A 21,116-nucleotide genomic window follows, 5' to 3' on the forward strand; every position below is an offset into this window, starting at 1 on the left:
TGAATGATTTGAGATCAACGTAACATTTGGGAAATCCATATCTTACTAACTTAACATAACAAATTTGGGACCTGAACGATTTGGGAGCTGAACGGGGAGGGGGTAATTGAAAAAAAGCTAAGCTACAACCTTATATTCTGAAACAAATGCCAAAAATCTATAGGCACTATAGAAAGGAACGGAGGGAGTAACTTTTAGGAACCAGAGGGAGCATATTAAAAGAGACTAATATAGGAACAGAGCTTTAATCTGCTTTTTTTATTCAGAAAAACATAAACATACTTAGAATGGAAAAAAATGCCACAGAATTGGGGACAACAAGCGAAGGATCGGACCCAGAGCTTATTACTTGACAAACAAATGGTAATGTACATGGAGAAATATTGTACACAGCTGAGTGCTTATGAGCTGGAAATACTGGATGGTAATTAGCCAACTAACACTTAGGTTCTATATAGGGTGCAGCTGAAATCAGATCAACAGGCTTCTATACATGCTTAGTGAACAGTTCAAAGAGCACCTCAGAGATCTAAAGCGGGTAAATACTCTTGTCTTTGCCACCTTTAGCTGAGGACATGGCTGCCATAATCTTGATTGAATTTTTCGTATCTATGTGCATGGAGATGAGCAGACGGCCGTGTATTCCTCAAAGCAAGTTCAATATCCTCTGCCGTTACTGGACCAACTTCAGGCAAATCTGCACCATTTTTCAGTTTTAACCCCAAAGGTGCTAGAATGTAACTGATTTTTTTTACATATATCATTTCTATCCCCCCTTGATTTTCCCTTGAAACTTTGTAAAGGCTCTTTCAGTTCATTTATAAAATTTACACCGTAGGGGCTTCCCCTACGGTAAAGGTGTAAAAAAAATTACATATGATAACAGTTCGATTTAAATATAAATTATTCACTGGGTCCTACTGGCCTTTTCTATTTTAAGCTTTAAGTTCACTATTAAAGCCGTTGAATGCACCCACAGGAAACATCTTCCTAGAACTTTGGAAGCAATAGGTATAAGGAGCAATAGATCTCCAACGGAAATGACAGATGCAAAATCATTTATCATGGTGCACACAAACATTGCGGAAAAGATATGAGATCACTAGTGAAGGACAGAGCACATACCATCCTCATGCACTTCTTCTTGGATGCCTTCTAGAGCTGCCATTATCCGTCTAAGGGGTTGCATTGCAGCCTCCTTGCATACAAGGCGTATATCAGAGCCCGAATATCCTTCAGTGTTCTCCACAAGAATATCATATGAAACCTCCATTGCATCAGGAGTAGAAGGTAGGAACTCTTCAAACATAGCATGTCTAGCTTCTGGCTCTGGTAAGGGCACGAGAATCTAATAGGACTAGTCAAGGAAAAATTTACCTTTGTTTAGGTAAAGGAATAGGGTGTGGTCTCACAAAAAAACTCTGGTGGCATTCTAATAAGATTGAACAACCATATTCCAGATATAAAGGTTAAATTACTACTCTAGTGTTTTAGGTGATTGTACAGTCAGAAGAGCCTACGGCGAAATGGTAAATTAACCTCCATCGAATGTTCATGCTACATTGATATTTCTAGTTTGCATAGAAAAAAAGGATACACGTTTTTCCAATCGGCGTAACATTGCTGCATCCAGTTCCCATGGTAAATTTGTGGCCGCAAGAACAAAAACAAGTTCATCTGTCTTAGTCAGTCCATCCATCTGCACCAATGAAAATGTTAGGAAACAACCAAAAAAGAAACAAAACAGCCCTTCATGACGAAAGCAAACAACAGAAGATTAATGCTTGGGCTAATATTCAGTGAGCATTGAAACATTTCAGTATAATTCAGACTCTGCAAAATCTCCAAGACAGCTACCTGTATTAATAGTTCAGTCTTTAATCGCCGACTGGCTTCATGCTCGCTACGAGCTTCGCCACGTTGGCTAATAATAGCATCAATCTCATCAAGAAAAATGGTAGATGGTGCATGATGCCGCGCAAGCTCAAATAATACTTTTACGAGTTTCTCCGAGTCACCTGCACCATACAAACTATGAGTAAGCAAAATGTGATACAGCTTCGCTAGAAATGGGGCAAACAAGAATCCCATGCACAATAAGGATGTGATATTTGAGGTAATAGCATCAATCTAAAGGCAGATAAAGACCAATCTATTTTGTGGACCTCCACAACTACAATATCGCCGAGTAAACAGAATTACTTAAATGATATTTGAGGTAATAGCATCAATCTATTTGGTGATTACTCCACACCAAAAAGATCAGTGATTTAAAACAGTTCCCCATGTTGATAGCTGAAAGTGACAATTCCACAAGTCAGTGCTCCATAAATCACTAGTGGGGTCATTTAAACTAGCAGTCTGTGGTGCAAGCAGGGAGCCAGCAGACAAAATGGGTAAGGAAGATCTGTAAGTAATGCTCGACAACAGGACGTCAAGGTAACAGAAGATGGAGTGCAAGGGTGCAGGGGAGAACTGTGGTGCAAACAGGGGCTAGTAGCGGATACTCTCCATGGAAGAGCTACAAGCATTGCATGATGCAACATGAGGACGTTGATGGGTAGCACAAGGTGTGCAAGGGTGCAGGGCATCTCTACTGAAGGGTTTATGGACTGTAAGCATGCAAATTTTTGATTTGTGTGTGTCGTGTGGGCCTTGCAATGCATACGACACCTTTATATCAGATATAGCTAGTATGGGGTCTTATTTTATTGATGAAATCACAGCGAATACAGCTCTGCAAATGTACCACAAATTAGACATGTGGTTTAGAAAATATGGTCACTATAAGCACTGTAGTCAAACCAGTCCAGTATTTAATGCATCCTTTCCTGAATTGACATGTCAACAAAACAGCGGGCAAGAGCCCTGCCAAAAACAAGGGGGGTGATGATTTCATCCCCCCAGGAGAAGCCCGGCATGTCCATGTCTTGCGGAGTTGGCACTGCCAGTTCTTTTGCATGCAGAGGTAAAATTATGCACCAAACTAAATGTGAGCTATTTTTGTTTGGTAGTATCAAATTTTGGTATGGTTCAAATGGGTCACAAACCAAAGCCCCTTAACATCACGGGGTGGGAAGAGCATGTATTAATTCCTGGGGTTTGCAAGGTTAAATGCAGTGACTATTTACTGCAGTGCATATCTGCAAATAGGTTGTTTTCAGAGAACAGATTTAGAGCTCCCCAAATACTACTCTCCAAAAGAATTCAACAAACATGAAAGTATGCATCTAATGCAAATTTATAACAGCGATATAGAATATTAATAAACAGGGGCACTTAATGTACAAAAATCTTTCCGCGCAGCATCTATTAAATGGTCAGACTGATAAGGTAGGGTAGTACAGCATACCCCAGGGAAAAACAGCAACAGTAATAGCAGAAAAACAATACAACTGCATATCAGAAACAAGAGGGGGAAAAGACATACCACGCCATTTGCTAACAATTGATGAAGCTGAAATATTGAAAAAGGTTGTTTTGCACTCAGTAGCCACAGCTTTTGCCAGCATTGTCTGAAGTGAAATATATGAAGGCAGTTAAGAATTGCACTTTGATGATGGTCACCGATTTTAGATTGAGTACAGCATGACAGCTAATCCATGGAATGGAAAAATGTTAAGTTAAAAGGAGAGAAGAATGGAAGAACAGATATAAGAAGAACTGTGAAATAGTGAAACCTTTCTTTATCTTAATTATTCAATAGCACAATAGCAACACTAAGACAACATCAGAACAGATCAACCGGCAACCACAACTGCTATAGGTACGCAAATAGTTGTTCAAATCCCAATCTGGCATTTCAAATGATTTTGAAGGCATTTTGAATGGAAGATAATTGAGTTATAATCACATTAAGGAAGACATTTAGACAAATTACTCAACAAGTAAGTCCCGTCATGAAGCCCTAAAGTATTGCTAAAAGGGTAAAATATAGCTTCATAGATAAATAAAAAAACAATGATAACACAAAAAATGCAAAGGTTTTCCAATGTGCAAACCTTTCCTGTTCCCGGTGGACCAAAAAGCAATATGCCTTTCCAAGGAGATAATAGACCAGTGAAGTATCTATAAGATGAATCTGGTTAGGAAACAAAGGAGAAATACTCCATAGATCAACAAGCAAAACATTGTCTGAATGATACAAATTCTACAACATCAGAACTAAAAACTTTTTGTAATCCTTTCGTGTGAAAAAAGGCAGATTCTTAGCATGTGATCTTTCACCACATCCTAGTATAGCCCTATTTGTTCAGGCATTGACACCCAGGTCTAAGGGAGGCTGTGTGATCTCTACTCCTAGTTGGAGCTAGTGCAAGTGCTGGTATAATTGACAATGTCGAAATGATATTGTTTTTTACCAAAATAAAAGTTCCAATCATTTGCAAGATGCCACGCAACGGAACCAAAAAAAAAAACAATGTGAAACATAGTTTTGTTATATGTCAAATTAATTCCCTTTGCTTCTTTAATTTATATAGGGCACCCGGAGGACACAGTAGCTTACTGCTATGCTCGTAGATTGTACTGTCACGCTTGTCAGGGTTGAGACGAGGAAAGCTAGAAAAGGAGTGAATGGACGACCACCAACCCAAATCATTATAAGTTGAATATCTTATTCTCTATCGATTGGTTGTAGTTGTGGTCTTTGTTACAGCAGTTGGAGGACTAGGAGTGGATGGTAGCTGGTATGCAGAAGTTGGAGTTGATAGCTAGGGACTGTATGCCCCAACATGGATGAGATGGTGGTCGCTTAATAGGTTATGATACATAGTGCTTGAAATCTTTCTGAAGTCTGAAGCATGTATCCCATAGGTATATAGTACATACTACAGCTTTCCAGAGTCTACCCATGTTAAGTGTGGAAAATTGCACCTTGGTACTACAGGGCATATCAAGATTAAGTTTTATGAAAAAGAAGTAATCCAGCTTTAGCGGAGTATATCATTTCAGGGAGCACACAAACCTACTTGGGATACTTTATAGGCATGACAACTGCTTCTTTAAGAAGACGCTTCGCAGTTTCCAAACCTTTGATGCTTTCCCATTTAACATCTGGACTCCCACGAATGATATCCCTGTAGAAGAAATTAGTGCATTACACCAAGAAAGTAGAGGCCCGAAACACATGACAGTATGAAAATGGTAAGGGCGTAAGGTATAGCTACAGAGTTGGCAAGACCGTTACCTCAACAATGTCTCGGCTAAGTTGCGTGTTTCTGCAGATTCAAAAGAAGGGAGCAGAGATTTCTGCCTGCAAAATTGGAATGCTGTTTAGCAGCAACGATAGATTTGGACAAAGTAATCTACACAGACTAGTCTAATACCACTACTTGGCAAGTTGGCATGCATCCACCTGAGAAAGCCACAGCTAGAAAGCGACCGCAAAGGAGAGTCGTTCCTAACTTTAGTCTAGTCAACTAAAATGGGCGATGTCAAAATAAGGCGAGCGACAGGAACTGCCAATCCTGTACTAGGTAGGATCCAGTGAGAAATGAAGCAGATACTATCAGGACATGTCAATCAACTAAACTGAACCGCACTGAACATCCCAAAATTATTTAGCTGATTTTAGCATTTTCTGAATTGGGCTAATCTTAGGACGTCGTTGCGGTAGTTCAGATAGAAGAAGTCGTGCAAACTAGCTGTGCTTCACTGAAGCAAGCAAAGAGTCTTACGGCGGCCCAGCATCCATTGCCCCGTTGCGGAACTCGACATTTCTATCCTGCATCCGAAAAACCAACAGCAAAAACCGTCAGTTCTCCGCAGCCAGCCATCACCAAAGCAGTAACATGGAAGCCTTCGGGAGAAGGCCGAATTTAATTAATTAATTAATTACCATACGCTCGTACTGCTCGAAGACAGCGAGGTCAGCGCCGCCGTTGGCGCGGGCGCTGTCGGCGGAGCCTGATCCGAGCGCCGGCGCCGGCGCCGGCGCGTCGTCCTCGTCGTCGTCATCTCCGTCGCCCTTGGGCTGGTGGCGGATGCCGAGGCCCGCGTCGTAGTAGCGCTCGAAATCCTGCGCCGCGGCCGGGGCCGATTGGGGGCAGCGAGATCTCAGCACGGGAGAGCAGGAGAGTGGGGTGTGAAGAGCGTAGGCGGGTGAATTGTTTACCTCGAAGGACCAGCGGGTAATGGAGGGTTCGTCGTCGGCGGCGGCGGCCATGGCCATGGCGAGCGAGTGGACTCGCCGAGGCGACGGGGTTTACGCGCGCGCGGCCGGTCCTCCCCACGCACGGCACGGACGACGACCGGACGCGACAGCTCCCGAAGCAGCTGAGGCGTCTGGCGTCTGGCGTCGGGTTGTTGGCAATAAACAAACGGCCGAAGGGGAGCACGGAACACGCTGGAGAGCAGGCGAAGGTATCTCCGCTGGGTTTTCACCGAACCGTCGGACGGCGAGGAGGCAGTGACGGTATGTTGAGCGGAGCGTCGGAGTGCGAGGGGTTTTACTGCCGTGACCGTGATGATGCCCACGTGCCACTGAGGTCTCCGGCGTACGGGCACTGCGGTTTCTTTTAGTACAGTAAATATTTACTGGAGCGTGAACTTTTGAAGCTCGAGCTCTATGTAGCTCTTTATTTGCAAAAAAAAAAAATCAGGTTTAAAAGTTTTTAAAAAAATCTGGATGTAGCCGGACATGTATCCTATATCCTATAAGTTTATAAAATCTCAATACGGAGTACCTAATACTTGTCATTTTTGCCTAGCCCAAAGCATATGACATTTAGCATTGAGATTTTACACGACTGTAGATTAGTACATCGGTATGTGATCGATTTCTTTTGCAGAACTTTTTGAAACATATAAATGCTATTTTTGATTTTTTTTCAAAAAAAAAAGCTGTATGAAGCTCGAGCTACAAAGAGAGTTACCGTACTTTCTGCCGTTTTCAACCAGCAGACTTCATGATAGGTGATGGCATAGCAGTTCAGATCCTCCTGCATGCGGCTTAATGCCGCTGATTAGCAATGATGAATATCGGCTGACTTCCTTTTGCGCGAAAATTGACAGGAAACGAAGCCGTCTGCGACAGGGCGATACCTGACTCCTGACATCTCTATCTCTCTGAGGCGCACATCAAAGATTTCTTCGACTGACTGGCGTACCCATTCAGACTCGACTAATCCTAGTCCTGACCGAAAATGCAGGTCGTGTTGTTACTTGTCGGATGTCAGTATGTCACCAACGCACGAACCGTGCCTATTCTGGCGTGTGCGTACGGGCAACTCGCCGTCACATTCGAGCACGAGTCGCATGCTCCCAGCTGAGCTATGCAAATCAGGCTGTAGCCTAGCAGTAAATAAATAGACTAAGCTACCGGAATACGGATGTGTTTGACTTGCAACAAGGCACCAATCCAACACAATTAGCATGACGTGAGTTCACCAGACGCAGCCTCACCAAACTAAATTCCATCGGAAATCGCAACCAAGCCTGACAGAACAATTCCCAGATAGCCTAGTAGGAAGAACAAATTCGCAGCAAAACAAGCCATCTTTAACTTCAACTACAATAATGTTGACACTTGTTAAGTTCTCCTACATAGAGTAACCGATATACTTGGAGCGGCACGGAAAGGTCTACCACAAATATTGATCAGTCAAAGGCACCCCAGGGTAAAGGGAACCAACACGTTGTACAACCAGATAGAGCGACGAGCGGTAGTCATTTAGATACTTCCTTCCACTGCAGATATCTCCAGTTTCTTCTTATCAGGCAAATGGCACTCGACTACCGACTAGAGTATGATTGATTATTACATCAGCGCCAGCATTGGGTCTTCATGCACCGCTGGCGTACAGACGAGTCCACTCCTTCGCTGCAATTGCCAGAACATATATCTTAATACAGGTAGCGTAAGCTGAAGGGCAAATGAGAGACTACTTCAAGACTTGTCAGCTCAAATTACCTGTTTCAACAGCTTCTGCCTCGTTGGATTTCCAATGCTTAGCAATGTTATCAGAGAGAGGGTCATCTGGGTTTGGTGCACTTAGGAGTGCCTGGATACTGAAAGACAGAAAAATGTCAGGGGGCAGCCAGTACACTAAATAGCGTCTAGATACATCCAGATTTAGACAAATCACAACGTTCTAGAAGCGGATACTGTTTCACTCCAGTGCAGGAAACTGACATATATGGATAATTAACGCTACAGCAGGTCATTTGGTCAACTAAACTCAAAAAGTAAGCAAAATAACCATCTCAGAAAAGAGGTTATGTTGTGCTAAGTTATAGAACATAAAAAAAAAACGAAATAGACAAGCAGGCAGTGAGCATGGCAAACAAAGAGAGAGACAGACAGACCTCAAGAGAACTGTTCGAATCTGAAGAGCCGGACTCCATTTGTCCTTGAGAATGTCAAGGCATATCCTACCAAGCTACACAGACCAACCACATTAACATTAAGGAATAATCCTTTTCTGTAGAAAGTACATTTACACTGGAGAATGTATGCCTGCTTACCTTGTCAATGTTGGGATGGTATATTTTGGTCAGAAACCTAACCTGCATTACCAACAAGCGAAGTTAAATGCTCAACGATATTATAACCAGTTATGTAGTAAATCACAGTATTTTAGAAACCAAAGGAAGGCTGGGACAGAACTAAAGTAACACTTGCTCAACAATCTCAGTGCTATTTAATCATCGTCCTTCCAACAAAATTTGATTGTCAAGTTACAGAAATATAAAATCAGAATAAACTAAGATTTCAAGTGTATGAATGCCAAGCAAAAAAGAGAATGTAACCACTAGAAGTTTGCTTAAATAGCAGGCTCAAAATGTAGATATAGACATAACTTGTTGATATCAAACTTTTGCAGAAGAACTTAGTGCACGTGTTACTTTTTCTGAGCAAGCCAATTAACTGTCCTGAGCTAATCATCATGGTACAAGTGTAACATAACATATCCAGTCAGGCAAATTCCCATTGTCTAAACACAAGGAAGCAATGCTGATGCAGTAGTACACTATCACCTCCAGGATACATGAAAAGGCACAGTGAATGATAAGAGTGACACGACAAAAATGAAGCTACACACAAGTTTTCAATCACTTTGAAGTATTTGGTCATTTGAAGCAGTAAACATCATTGACCTAATATTTTCCATCAGAGCAAAAATCAATAAATGCAGGGCTGGCCAGCCTTTCAACATAAGTACTTAATTATGCGAAAGGTAGAAGCCATAGTGGCAAAAGAGGAAATCTCAATTCTGAATACAGAATAATTAGGATAAAAGTGTACAAGCGCAATAACATTGTACAGAACATTAACAAAATCCCGTCTACAAACAATTACCTTCGGGGCAGCCATCGGATATTCCTCAGGTAAAAAGAGTTCCAGCTTAAAAACTCCACCTGGACAACAGGTAAGCAAGAATAATGGTATCAGAAAGCCAAACAATCATAAAGTGTAATGCTAACATTTACGCAAACATGTTTATTGCATGACATATAAATCATGCAGAAGAGAAAAATTATTAAGGTAATTTATATAAGAACATGAATAGGATTTTGCTAAATAGACTACTCGGCTAGTCTACTTCCATAAATTAATGAAACCATAGTTTTTAAGGCGTCCGCCTTAGGACGCTTAAACGACGCTTAGACGATAGAGCTCCGCCCCCAGCTCTTTGCCCGCTTTAGGCGGTACAGCACCCCCCAGCGCTTTAGGGCGCCTTACCGCTTTCAAAACCATGGACGAATTGAGTTCATTAAACCTAGATCGATAGTTCTCTGCCATTTGAAGATGATATGCATGTTCTCCTATTTCATGCATATAACTTGGACAAAACTGAACAGGGCTAAGGAAGCAAATATGTCACATTGTGTATCATAAGACGGCATTGATATCAAGACAACGTTAAAGGGGTAAGATCAAACCACGCTGAATCTAAACCATACAAGATAAATTGGACATACTAGATGAAACAGGAGGAACATAAAAAAAAGTAAGGTCACAGCAAGTAGTAAAAATCTGTCTGGAAAACGATACTAGTAACTAGCCCTCCAACACTGCTAATTACTACTCCCTCCTTGCTTTGTAAGGCCTGAACATATTTCGAGATAACCAATTTGACCAACGAAACATGAGTTATATGCAACAACTATCATACGATTAGAAAATTCTTTCAAATATATGAATTCAATGATTTAATTGTTAGTAAACTGAGGACCTAAAAATGTGTGAGGGCCTTACAAGCCCAGAAGGAGGGAGTACATACTAAAAAGAGAAAGAAGCGTCATCAAACATGACAACCGCCCCAGAGAGTAGACTGATCGAACAGCACAACCTCCATCGTCCATAATTCCAACACAAGTATTTGAGAACTGTTACCATTACTACTAATAAAAGGCTACGAACAGAATCATCTCGATTTGATAATTGATATAAGTGGCGCAGTTTTATCACTCCATACCATAACCAGCACCACTGCCGTGTATAAGAAAATTTAGCATATACCTTCATAGGGCGACTGCGCCGGCCCAAGGATCATGACGTTGAAGTAGCGCATGTTCTCCTCCGAGGGCGAAGCGCTGATCCCCGGCGCTGCACAAACAAACCATTCAAACAGCGGAAATCAAGCCCTCGGAAATGCAACACCTCACCAGAATCCACCGTAACGGCAGATTGAATAGCGCCCGTACCTGGCTCGCTGAGGAGCCTCTGCGTCTCCTGCATAGATCCAACCGCACGGCAACACCCCCCAAAAATTAGCCAGGAAAACAAACGACGAATCGGATCGAAGGAGTCGAGAGATCTGTGATGGGACGATCAGATCGGGGGCGCACCTTGATGATTCGTCGCGGGAGGTTGCTGTTGGCCATCGGATCAAGCCGGGGCGATGTCTTCTTCGTCGCCGATGAGTGCGGCGCCGGTGTTTCGTGCGGAGGAAGGGGGCGACGGGAGGAGGCGTCAGCCGGGCTTGGGGAACAAGGGGTAGGCGGTGGGGGTTGGATGCTCGCTATTATACGCACGGACGCGGTTTTGCTAGTCCATCGCTTTATTCCATGCTTGATGCTACTAGTAGTGCTTGAGCTTTATCTCAGCCCTGCGATAGGGTCTTTAACGGCCAGGATTACTCTAGGTCCTACCGGACTAGCCTGCTAGGTTTTTTATTTCCATTCTATTTAGATATATATGATATGGTGATTCTTATATCAAGGTTACTTTCAAGTGGTACCAATTCTATATGCTAGCAATCTAGTGGCTAACAAACAACAACAACAACAACAAAAAATAGTTAGTGTGTATTGCACAATTCATATTTGCAAATCATTTCAACTTTAGTTTTTTTCTTCCAGTGAAATGTATTAGCGGTAAAATCATACAAACACTATGAACGTTTTTTGGGAAATGCTTTTGTACTTACACGCACGGGTGTGTATGTTTCCGTCACCGTCCGTTGTGCTTTGGGATTCAGATAAAAAGAGGAGAGAGACAAGAATATTTCTATCTACCATGGTCAGTACGAATCTCAAGAAATAAATGGACGATCACGGAAACACTCACACACATGCGTGTAAGTACAAAATCTACTATTCTTTCCTAAAACAAACACTATGAACTTACCTCTTGCATCCATACAAATTCATCAGAATTATGAAAATGACGAAAAAAAACGTAAGGTGTAACGCACTCACAAACATTGCAAGAATTCAAATATGTCCACCATATCATTATTGTTTGTTGAGTAGTCTATTAGAAGAAGAAAAATCACATAATCTAAGAGGTGCAAGTGGATGATTTGCAAAATTAGTAGGGCTTATGATGGCAATTGGTGTGCGTCCAATTTACATTTCTCATGTCCAATTAAATATGTGATCCCTTGAAACGTAACTCGATAGACACTTATTTTCTGAACTTCACTAACTCCTACCTTAAATTGGACATTACTAAGTAGAAAGTATAGAAAAATAGTCATGGATAGGATTATAGATTAGACAGTACTAAGTATAGATTGGATTATATGTCATCACTAATGTCAATATTGTCTTATGGGTCATGTGTGCTTAGTAGGGTTAATAAACCCTACCAACTCAAGAGGCACATAACTACTATACTAAAGCTGAACAGGTTCGATTTTTCTCCTAATTTTGGATTTTTTTTCGGAGTAACCTGCAGCTGACACGTAGGTAGTTTTCTGGTTAATTTTCGTAGTCATTTCTCTGTGTGTATATCTGGTGCCCTCTTGCACTTGTTTTTGGTCCTTTCCTTTGGTCTGTGGTGCACTTTGTTTTGACGTGGGTGGATATAGCATTTCTTATGTTCTGGTCCCACTTGATTTAACTCACACCGCTTTGACCAAGGAGAGCAAAACAAAATCCCACCGCTGTCTCCATTGGTAAAGTTCTGGCAAGGTTCCATGCTCCGCCACTATTAAGCCGCTTCCAAGCCCCATTGCTGCCCGCCCTCAGGTCGTCGTCCCCGGCGGGCGCGTGCCCCTCCCCGAGGTCACCGCCCCCGGCGGGCGTCTGCCTCGGTCGCCGGCCCCCTCCTGGTCCATCCCTGGGTCGTCGTCGCCGGTCGCTCGCCGGATCCCCGAGGTCGTCGCGGCCCGCACCTGCTCTGCCTCGAGGTTGCCGTACCCGGCCACCGTCTGCCCCGCCCCGAGGTCATCACGGCCCGCAGCTGCTTCGCCTCGAGGTCGCCGTACCCGGCCGGCGTCTGCCCCGCCCCGAGGTCATCGCGGCCCGCAGCTGCTCCGCCTTGAGGTCGCCGTACCTAGCCGACGTTTGCCCTGCCCGAGGTCGTGGCGGCCCTCACATGCCCCGCCTCGAGGTCGTCGTACCCAGCCGGCGTCTGCCTCGCCCCGAGGTCAGAGCCTGCTCCACCCACCGCCCGGTGGTTCAAGTCAGCGGTCGGACCTGCGACCAACGGCCGAGGTCTAGCACAGAGGGCGTTGCCGTGGGGAATTCGGGATTTGCCGTATTTGGAAGCGGGAGGGATGGCCGCGACGTGCGGGGCCCTTCGCCTTCGTACCAGCAGGTTCCACCGGGTCGGCCGTCGGCCGCAGATGCAATGGGCCGCGCGTCGGGAGGCCGCACCGAGAGGAGCAGCGCCAAGGCCATCACCTCGCGACCGGCCACCATTGTCTGATGCATCGGTGCGACCATGGTTTGTTCGTTCCTCCCGCTCCTTCCCATGTTCTCCTTTTTTTCCTCTTCCTTTTGTTGAGCTCCGTCTTGACCGGTGACTCTCCAGGACCAAACGACACCACCACACGGAGCTTCCCCTCTGTCTCGCCTTGCCCCAGCGTCGTGCCCTGCCCTCGAGTCCCAGTGAGGCTCGCCATGCAAGGATGATGGCGACAAGAAGAGGCATCGCCTCAATTTTAGTCTTCTCCAATAAAGATGTGCCCGTCGCTGGCTTGGCCATCCACCGATGTCACAGGTTTGCTGGGAGGTGCCCATCCAAGATTTAGTTTGTGTAGTGTTAATTTTTCCTTTTCTATGCAGACTGCGAGATGAATCTGGATGATTTCTTTTAAATTTGACTCAAAGGTGACCAGATCCGAAATTTAGTCAGTACCAACCGTCTTGGGTCTCTTCTATAGAACGCCCTATTTTCATGCCAATTTCCACTCCATGGATTTGCTTTGCAGACCCGAAAAGAGCCTAGCTGGATAGGATGGACGCTATTTGTGTCGTGCGTATGCAGCTCATCTGCAGAGCTGCAGCCGAGAAATGCCAGGTATGCAGAGTCCTGTGTCAAAAATTCATGTATGCAATATATATTTTGTGATTCTTTGATGAGTCTTAGTTCAGTAGGTATCTTATAGTAATTCAGTCGTCAGAACCAATTTAAGATTCTCTACATGAGCTATTATGGTACCACTTGTTACGGTGACAGCTCCATCAAAATTCAGCGTTTGCAGTAATGATTATGTTTCTCATCTCTGTACAACACTGTAAAAGTTTATAATAATCAGTTTCAGTTTGTTGCAATTTTTCTTCTTGCTGTTCCATATTCTTACAAGGGAACTCATTTTTTGTTCAACGGGTGCCTCCATTTATTATTAAATGACCAAATTGAAACAATCAAAAATATAGGTAATACATGTAAATATAGGTGCTTAGAAGAATCATTTGTTATCTAGGTTGTCATATGAGAATATAATTATCTACACATAACTGAAAATAACTCAGTCGACCTTCTCTGCATGCAAGATTTTTTTCGAGGATGCTCTGCATGCAAGATGAGTGACTGCCTCTATGATTTACTATTTTTTTCGAGTATAGTTCGAATTTCTTGAAATACTTTCCGTTGATGTATTTGTCATGTGGAGCCTCATCAGGGTCTCGCTGGCCACCGTCGTTGCCCGCAATTCCCGCAGCCAGGTTGGCCGTGATGGATACTGGCGAATCGACCACCGCCGCCTGATGGTGCGCTCAATGTTGTTCTACTCCCACTGTAGGCGAGGCGGCGCCTGTGGCATCAGGACCATCCGGATCTGGATCAATTCGTCGAGATACAGGCCACTTCCACTGATCTATTAAGAGCATATGATTGCTTCAGAAAGGTGATATCTGCAATTAGATAACATATACATATCCAAAAGGAATTGTTGGTATAAGATTGCTTGAGAAATAATCTCTTCCAGGCGTGGGAGCAGAAAGTTGAAAATGACCTTATAAGTCTGATTGTCTGAAACATCAAATGATTAATTTGTGCATTGTACAGTTTGAAAATTCTGCCTCTGAGGTGTAGAGGACGTTACCATCTGAAACATCAAAATGATTAATGTGTGAGTTTGGATTGACATGCTATGCGCATGGGCACATAGCCACACACTAGAGAACTGTGTAATATTTCTTCCAATTTTTTAACAAGCTACTGTATATTTTTCCTGCATAAGATTTAAGAAGCGCATATATTGTACTTTTGAAGCACTTTCTCAGGAACATTGTGTCTGACAAATTAGTAATCACTTACTATAGCTATTATCCAAGAATTGCATGTTTTTACTTTTTACTAGAATGCAGTGTCATGAGCGGTTTATTTAACTGCCTAATGGAGTTCAGCTCTTGCCCCGTCTTTAGTTACATGTTTTAGCTTTTTAAATTACTGTTCTTTGTGTCTGTCATGTTTACCGTCTTCCAAATTGCTTCATTTCTTTGTTGTCAGGCAAGTTCTATGGTTGATGAGGAGATTCAGTATCTTCGTCTGCCCATGGGTTGCAACACGAGTTTGAAATTGTGAGGAAGAGAATGGATGCTGAAGCAAAGAAAGCATATAAGTTACTTGACCAACTTCCATATCTCCACAAGACATGTCTATACTCAGTTATGGATACCAGCTCCACCTCTGAAAAAAAGGAAGGTCAAAGCATTGGTTACTACACCAAACACCAGACTTCAATACAATTCAAAGAGCTGCAGCACCGTTGCTAATAGAGTGAGTAGTGTCTACAACAAATTATTACCGTTCTCATTTTCAACAAAAAATGGAAGTTTAACTTCAAGATACTTCTTTTAGTTCTGAAATTTTGTGTTGCCAGTGTAAAGTTGACAACAATAACTAAATAAAACTATCTACTGATACTTTGGGTGCTATATATTCCAGATTATCTCACTCTTTGTAAAGTTTTGATTCTGAAATCCATATGCCCAAATACCTTATCTAACTATTTTCCATACATACATTGCCTTTTCACTCAAATCATCATACCTAAACACTAATAATCTATTGCATACAATGACCTTGCTCAACTTGAATGCAGGTTTGTGCTGACATATTGGTAAAGAAAGCATATGAAGAGTGGATGCATGATGTAGGATATGATGGTAAGACACTCCAGAGCTTCAAGCATAATCTGTCGCAAGTGATAGAGCAGCAGATTCAACAATTAACCATGCTTCAAATGGTTCAATCAATGCACACAAACAATTATTTGCGGAACATCTAGCCAAACTTCCGCACTTACTACAAGGTAATAAGATCTAAACTAAGAATCCTGATGCATCTTGTGAATATTTCATGTTTGCACTATTGTTTCTATAAGGTTATTAGTCTAATTTGAAGTGAGTTTCATATCTTCAAGTTTTCCATTGTTCGCATGTCCAGTCAAGTCATCTCAACCTAAGGATCGAAGACAAGGAAGAAAACCACGAATCTGCCGACGTTAGTCCTCAGAAAGGTCATGTTTAGAGCTGCTAATCTACCTTCAGTCTCTAGGAATAAAGACTTCTATTATACTGTAGTATTAAGTGTCCACCGGGAAAATAAATTACTTTGTCGTGCTACTATGTTCTTTATCGTACTCTGTTTCTTATGACTCCAAGTAGAAAGTGTCGGTAGGTACAAGTAATTAAGGAGTAGCTAATTTCAGCAGTTTTGTGTGTTCGGAAATTAAATTCCTTCTGCTTCCACTCTAACTACAACCACATATCCGAATTTACATAAGGGAACATTTTTGTTCACTGTGGATTATTTGATAAATTGTACAAACCACACCTATACATGCATATGACATTTTCTTACCAACTATGTTAACGCGCACTGTTTGAACAACAAAAACCTCACTACTTCTACCATTTCAAGAGCGTTTTAAAAATTGTAGAACACAGTTGGCACGGCGTGCCGCCGTGCCCATCCATTGCTAGTTCACTATACTGTGATGTGTATATATTCGATGTTGCTACTTCTCATATGCGAAAACAGGATCATTCTTTTGGAAGTATACCAATTTTCAAAACGTTTGGTGTTTCTAATCATTTGCTTAAGATCACTAACTCTAATCTGGTAAGGGTGGTCTATGTTTGATTTTATGTCCAATCATATTTAGTGGGATGAATTTGGTCAAATAAATCTATTCGAGAGAGCTTTCTAGCAAACCGGGAGAAGAGATTTTGATGTGTTTGTTTGAGTAATTTCATATTTTTGTTTCTTCAACCTTCAGTTAGAAAGGTTAAAAGGCTTCCATGGGTGTAGCTAACCATGTCTAGATTTGGGGGTATTTGGTAGATTGAGCATATGACAACATTCTTTAGGTTGTTGAACTAAACATGGTCTTATTAGGGTAAAAAACGGTAGCACAAGCAAACAACGGAAACTTGAGCTACAGAAAAACTAGTTATCATGTATGTGTGTAATGCATGTTTGCTCCCAACACATGTCGTTCCAACTTATTAATGTTTGTCATTAATTTTTTTGCTTTCAATGAAAAATTGGAGGGTAAAATTATAGAAAACTCTCTGAAATTACACCTTGCATCCAAATTCATTAGAAATTATAAAATGGTAAACCACCTGAGACCTAATATGATATTTTGTTGCAAGAAATCAGCATATCCTTACTGTTCATTGAGCAATCTACTTGAAAAAATACATCATTCAATAGTCTAAGAGGTGGAAAATTAGTGGTTAACTTGCAAAATCAGTTGGGTATATAACGAGAGTAATCTTGCAACTAATCTGAATTTGTGTCCAACTGAATTTCCGAGCCATTGAATTAGAGTTGGATAGATTGTTCAAATTCCGCTAACTCGTACCTTTTATATTCATATGAAAAAAATGGTCATGGATAATAGTAGAGATACACATGCAATATGGGCTTGGATTGTGAGAATAGCAAACTAACAGAGCGCACACACACACACGTAAGTTCTTCTCTAGACTATAAATATGTGTACTAACAACTAATATCAATATTTCCATATGGGTCGTGGGTGCTTGTTTGAGTTAATCAAGCCTAGCAACTTAGGAGTCGGGCCCACTCGTCATATGCAACCAAAAAATAAATCATTATTTCTGAAGTTTACCATTTTTCATTGTGGTCTTTCTATTCATTTGAACTGTGGTGCATGAACTTAAGTTGACTAACTTCAATATAGCAAGGTTGGCTATGGTCACTTCTATGTTTGAGTGGTGGGATTAGTTTGTCAAAAAATCAATTTGAGTAATTCTACCTTTTTTCATACCTCCATGGCATACCGGTGACGAGATTCTCATTCCCCATTAGATATCTTGGCCTATCGCTCTTGATTTGGCACATTAGAGGATAGATTTTCAACATCTCGAAGAAAAAGTTGCAAGCAAGCTACCGGCGTTAAAATGATGAGATGTCGCCTAGAGGAGGGTGAATAGGCGATTTAAAAACTCTTACGGATTTAGCTTGTAAGAATACGGAATTAAACTAACGTTTATTTTACAAGCACAACACCTAATATGCTAGGCTTAACTAAGTGCAACAACAACAACTAGAGCTAAGCAATATAGGCACAATATATATATGAACAACAAGTGATAGCAAGATATAATAAATACTTCAACCTCGATGGCTATCACAAGGGAAAGTAAACTCGGGTATAGAAATAACCGAGGCAAGCGGAGACGAAGATGTATTCCCGTGTTCCCTTCATTTGCAAGAAGGTACGTCACGTTTGGAGAGGTGGGGATCCCACGAAGAATTTCCCAACGCCACGAAGGCTCACCTTCTTATCCGAGACTATCCCACGAAGGAATAGTCCCTTTCCTTATAGTTTGCTTTTCCTCCACTCCGGAGATGGCAAGCTCCACAACCACTTCATAAGCTCCACGAAGGAGAAGCCCGAGCCCCTTCACAACCTTCCACGAAGGAGGTCACCGGGACATCAACCAAGCCATCTAGGAGGTCACTTTCCAAGAGTAACAAGGTTACGGTCTCTCACTCGAACTAATCATGGTGGAGAGCTCAACACTATGCAATGATGCAAAGTAAGAACACCAAAGGTGTTCAAATCCTTCACACTCAAATCCCACCAAAGCAACAAATGCTAGGATGAGATTAGAGAGGAAGAACAATTGATGAAATCAACAAATGACTCCAAGATCTAGATCCAAAGGGTTCCCCTCACTTAGAGGAGAAATGGATTGGTGGGGATTGTAGATCTAGATCTCCTCTCTTAGATCCCTCAAGATTGAGCAAGAATCATGGGGGACTCAAGAGATAGGGTGATACATCGCAAACGTATCTATAATTTTTGATGCTCCATGCTTGTTTCACACCAATTTATATATAATTTGCTCATACTTTGTTGCACTTTTATATATTTTTTGGCACTAACCTATTAACAAGATGCCACAGTGCCAGTTCCTTGTTTCTGCTGTTTTGTATTACAGAAAAGTTGTACAGGAATATTCTCGGAATTGGACGAAACAAAAGCCAAAGTGAATATTTTACCATAATGAAGACGGAGTCCAGAGGGGTCGAAGAAAGGCAGCAGGGCGGCCAGACCAGCCCTAGTTGCGGCCTGGCACTGGCCCGCGCCTAGGGATGGTGTGGGCCCCCTTGCATCCACCGACATCGCCCCTCTGCCTATTTATTCACGATCTCGGGAAAACCCTGAACACCCGAGCCTCCATCCATGAAAAGTTCCATCGCGGCCGCCATTGCAGACCGTAGCTCAGGAGGGTTCTGGAGCTCTTCCCGGCACCCTACCAGAGGGGGAAATCATCGCCGGAGGCATCTACATCGACATGCCCGCCTCCGAAGTGATGCGTGAGTAGTTCATCCCTCGACTATGGGTCCATGGCAATAGCTAGATTTCTGGGAATACTATGTTGAGATCGATTATATATTCTTGTCATATGATATTTGTGATCTTGCATGCTCTCCGTTGCTAGTAGATACTCTGGCCAAGTAGATGCTTGTGACTCCAAGAGGGGGTATTTATGTTCAATAGTAGGTTCATGCCTCTAGTTTTCTGGAAGTGTGACAATAACTTCTAAGATTGTAGATGTGTTGTTGCTACTAGGGAGAAAACAACAATATTTTATCTGAGGGTAATTCTATTGTTTACTTTACACACATTACTTAATGTGATAATCTGTTGCTTGCAACTTAATACTGGAAGGGGTTCAGACGATAACCGGAAGGTGGATTATTAGTCATAAACGCAGTTGGATTACAGTATATGTATTATGTTGTAATGCCCAAACAAATCTCAGTAATCATCTTGTGATGTATGGTAGGTATTCTTTCAATTGCCCCAGCTGTAATTTGTTCACGCAGCATGTTATTTATTTTTATGGAGAGACACCTCTAGTGAACTGTGGACCCCGGTCCTTTCCTTTACACTGATAAATTCAACCACTGCAATCTTGTTCTGTTTACTTACAGTAAGCTCAGTTCTCTTTAATTACTGCAAATATCGCCTTCCACTCGATACATTTAATCCTTTGTGTTCAGCGAAACCGGTGAGGTTGACAACCTCACTGTAAGTTGGGGGCAAAGTATTTTGGTAGTGTTGTGTGCATGTTCCATGTTGTTGCTGACGCCGGTAGTACGCCCTGCTAATAGTCAGCTAGCAACACCTACAGAAGTCACGCCTTTCTCCTACTGGTCGATTAAATATTGGTTTCTTACTGAGAGAAAACCAGCTGATGTGCTCATCACACCTTCCTCTTGGGGTTTCCCAACGGTGTGCAATATACGCTCATCAAGCTAATTTTCTCGCGCCGTTGCCCAGGAGAAAGAGGATTTCTTTAAGGGGAGTCTCTCATATCCAATCTCTTTACTTTGTTATAGTTTTGCTTAGTTTATTTTGTTTTGTCTTGTTTTCTTTATTATATCAAAAACACAAAAAATTAATTTATATTATTGCTTTTACTTCTATTGCCTAGTTTTAATTTTGCTAAAATGGGCTCTGCTGAAAATACTAAGTTGTGTGACTTTACTAGCACAAACAACAACGATTTTATGTGTACACCTATTGCTCCACCTGCTCCCGAAGCATCCTTCTATGAAATTAAACCTGCTTTATTAAATCTTATCATGAAAGATTAGTTTTCTGGTGTTAGTACTGAAGATGTTGCTTCTTACTTTAATAATTTTGTTGAACTTTGTGAGATGAAAAAATATAAGGATGTAGATGGTGAAATTATAAAACTGAAATTGTTATCTTTCTCTTTGAGAGGGAGAGCTAAAGATTGGTTGCTATCTTTTTCTAGAAATAGTATTGATCCTTGGGTTAAATGCAAAGATGCTTTTATTGGAAAATATTATCCTCCTGCTAAGATTATATCTTTTAGAAGTGACATAATAAAATTTAGACAATTTGATAATGAACATGTTGCTCAAGCTTGGTAAAGAATGAAATCATTGGTAAAGAATTATCTCACTCATGGACTGA

The 21,116-nt window shown here is 41.9% G+C and overlaps 2 protein-coding genes across 2 annotated transcripts; both read right to left on the minus strand.

Moving 5' to 3' along the window:
- Nucleotides 1-327: 327 nt before the first annotated feature.
- Nucleotides 328-6,276, minus strand: LOC127343294 (uncharacterized). Its single transcript, XM_051369411.2, has 11 exons — nt 6,116-6,276; nt 5,840-6,019; nt 5,679-5,725; nt 5,189-5,254; nt 4,971-5,078; nt 4,002-4,068; nt 3,431-3,515; nt 1,858-2,018; nt 1,598-1,699; nt 1,126-1,348; nt 328-697 (listed from the first exon to the last, which is right to left on the minus strand). The coding sequence occupies exons 1-11, from the start codon at nt 6,170-6,172 to the stop codon at nt 564-566; spliced, it is 1,230 nt and encodes a 409-aa protein (XP_051225371.1). The 5' UTR covers nt 6,173-6,276; the 3' UTR covers nt 328-563.
- Nucleotides 6,277-7,478: 1,202 nt separating this feature from the next.
- LOC127343295 (ubiquitin-conjugating enzyme E2 36) lies at nt 7,479-10,984 on the minus strand. The gene is made up of 8 exons (XM_051369412.2): nt 10,795-10,984; nt 10,651-10,678; nt 10,466-10,552; nt 9,302-9,360; nt 8,467-8,508; nt 8,308-8,381; nt 7,913-8,010; nt 7,479-7,822 (listed from the first exon to the last, which is right to left on the minus strand). The coding sequence occupies exons 1-8, from the start codon at nt 10,828-10,830 to the stop codon at nt 7,785-7,787; spliced, it is 462 nt and encodes a 153-aa protein (XP_051225372.1). The 5' UTR covers nt 10,831-10,984; the 3' UTR covers nt 7,479-7,784.
- Between the last annotated feature and the right edge of the window lie 10,132 nt (nt 10,985-21,116).

The sequence above is a fragment of the Lolium perenne genome, chromosome 3, assembly GCF_019359855.2.
Source record: "Lolium perenne isolate Kyuss_39 chromosome 3, Kyuss_2.0, whole genome shotgun sequence".
In the NCBI taxonomy this organism is placed as follows: Eukaryota; Viridiplantae; Streptophyta; class Magnoliopsida; order Poales; family Poaceae; genus Lolium; species Lolium perenne.

Excerpts from the sequence above, each read along its gene's own strand:
- LOC127343294 (XM_051369411.2), bottom strand. The coding sequence starts at position 6,172 with ATGGCCATGGCCGCCGCCGCCGACGACGAACCCTCCATTACCCGCTGG. Across the intron at positions 4,069-4,970 it reads ATGCCTATAAAGTATCCCAA|ATACTTCACTGGTCTATTAT; the intron begins GTAGGTTTGTGT and ends TTCATCTTATAG. Across the intron at positions 1,349-1,597 it reads TACGCCGATTGGAAAAACGT|ATTCTCGTGCCCTTACCAGA; the intron begins GTATCCTTTTTT and ends TAGTCCTATTAG.
- LOC127343295 (XM_051369412.2), bottom strand. The coding sequence starts at position 10,830 with ATGGCCAACAGCAACCTCCCGCGACGAATCATCAAG. Across the intron at positions 8,382-8,466 it reads ACCATCCCAACATTGACAAG|CTTGGTAGGATATGCCTTGA; the intron begins GTAAGCAGGCAT and ends TGGTCTGTGTAG. Across the intron at positions 7,823-7,912 it reads GGCAGAAGCTGTTGAAACAG|CGAAGGAGTGGACTCGTCTG; the intron begins GTAATTTGAGCT and ends TGGCAATTGCAG.